At 63.3% G+C, this 1083-nt stretch overlaps 1 protein-coding gene across 1 annotated transcript; it reads left to right on the forward strand.

Annotated features, from left to right (window-relative positions):
• Positions 1-10: 10 nt before the first annotated feature.
• On the forward strand, positions 11-1064 carry LOC104997284 (sterol regulatory element-binding protein cleavage-activating protein-like). The gene is made up of 2 exons (XM_010851982.1): positions 11-147; positions 870-1064. Exons 1-2 carry the CDS (start codon positions 34-36, stop codon positions 1062-1064), a joined length of 309 nt encoding a protein of 102 aa, XP_010850284.1. The 5' UTR covers positions 11-33.
• The last annotated feature ends 19 nt before the right edge of the window (positions 1065-1083 follow it).

Consider the following 1083-nt stretch of genomic DNA (forward strand, 5'->3'; position numbering starts at 1 on the left):
CTCTTTGAGCGGCAGCCAACTGTGCGGCCATCCATGCCCCACACCATCACACTGCAGCCGTCCTCCTTCCGCAACCTGCGTCTCCCCAAGCGGCTGCGTGTCATCTACTTCCTGGCCCGAACCCGCCTGGCACAGCGCCTCATCATGGTACCTGCCACCCCCACCCGCAGGCCCGCACTCACAGTCCTCTTGCCGTTTGCGTTTGTCTTGGGGGGGTGCTCCCCGGGCCCTCGTGGCCCCTGGAAGCCTAGCTTTGGGAAGCCTCCCCTTCTCCCCTCCTGCCCAGACCTTGTGGTTTCTGGGGTGAGAAGCCTGTCTCTGGAGAAGCAGCTGGTGTCATCAGGGAGAGGAGTCTGCCCAGAGTGACCAGGACGGATGCTCTGGGATGGAACCAGGTGGTTCCCCAAGTCAGGGTTCACTGTGCAGGCAGCAGGAAATGCTGGCTGGGCAGACGGAAGAAGGAGCAAGGTTGGCTGAAGTGAGAGGGGAGCGGGGCTGAGGCCCTCTGAGGACTGAGACCCGTGGTGTCCCTGGAGCAGGTCAGGCAGCTGGTCCCTGCGGCTATGCTGACCATGGGGGCCCAAGCTGAGGGAGCGGTTAGGGTGGGAAAGTTCTGTATCAAACCCAGGGTGCCTCTCTCTATTTCGGCCAGGAGTCTCAAACCCGAGCATGGAAAGGGAGCTTGGTCCGTCCAGGGGGGCAGTTGGTCTTAGTCATAGAGGACTTGAGGTAGAAGGGAAGGACAGGTGGCCTGTGTCCTCTCTCTACCCCCTGGCCTGCCGCTTTCCAGCGTGAGGGCCGAGTGTACAGCGGGTGAAGGCTGCCCCTTCCTCCCTGGGGTCCTGCTGAGCCCCCACTCCCTGCTGCAGGCTGGCACGGTAGTGTGGATCGGCATCCTTGTGTACACGGACCCAGCTGGGCTGCGCACCTACCTGGCCGCCCAGGTAACGGAGCAGAGCCCGCTGGGCGAGGGTGCCCTGGCTCCTCTGCCTGTGGAGGCATCCGGCGGGAAGATGGAAAAGGCAGGATCCGGGTGGCTGGCAGGCAGCAACCACCGTGGTTGAGCTCAGGGACCAAGATGAA

The sequence above is a fragment of the Bison bison genome, unplaced genomic scaffold, assembly GCF_000754665.1.
Source record: "Bison bison bison isolate TAMUID 2011002044 unplaced genomic scaffold, Bison_UMD1.0 scf7180017522504, whole genome shotgun sequence".
NCBI classification, from domain to species: Eukaryota; Metazoa; Chordata; class Mammalia; order Artiodactyla; family Bovidae; genus Bison; species Bison bison.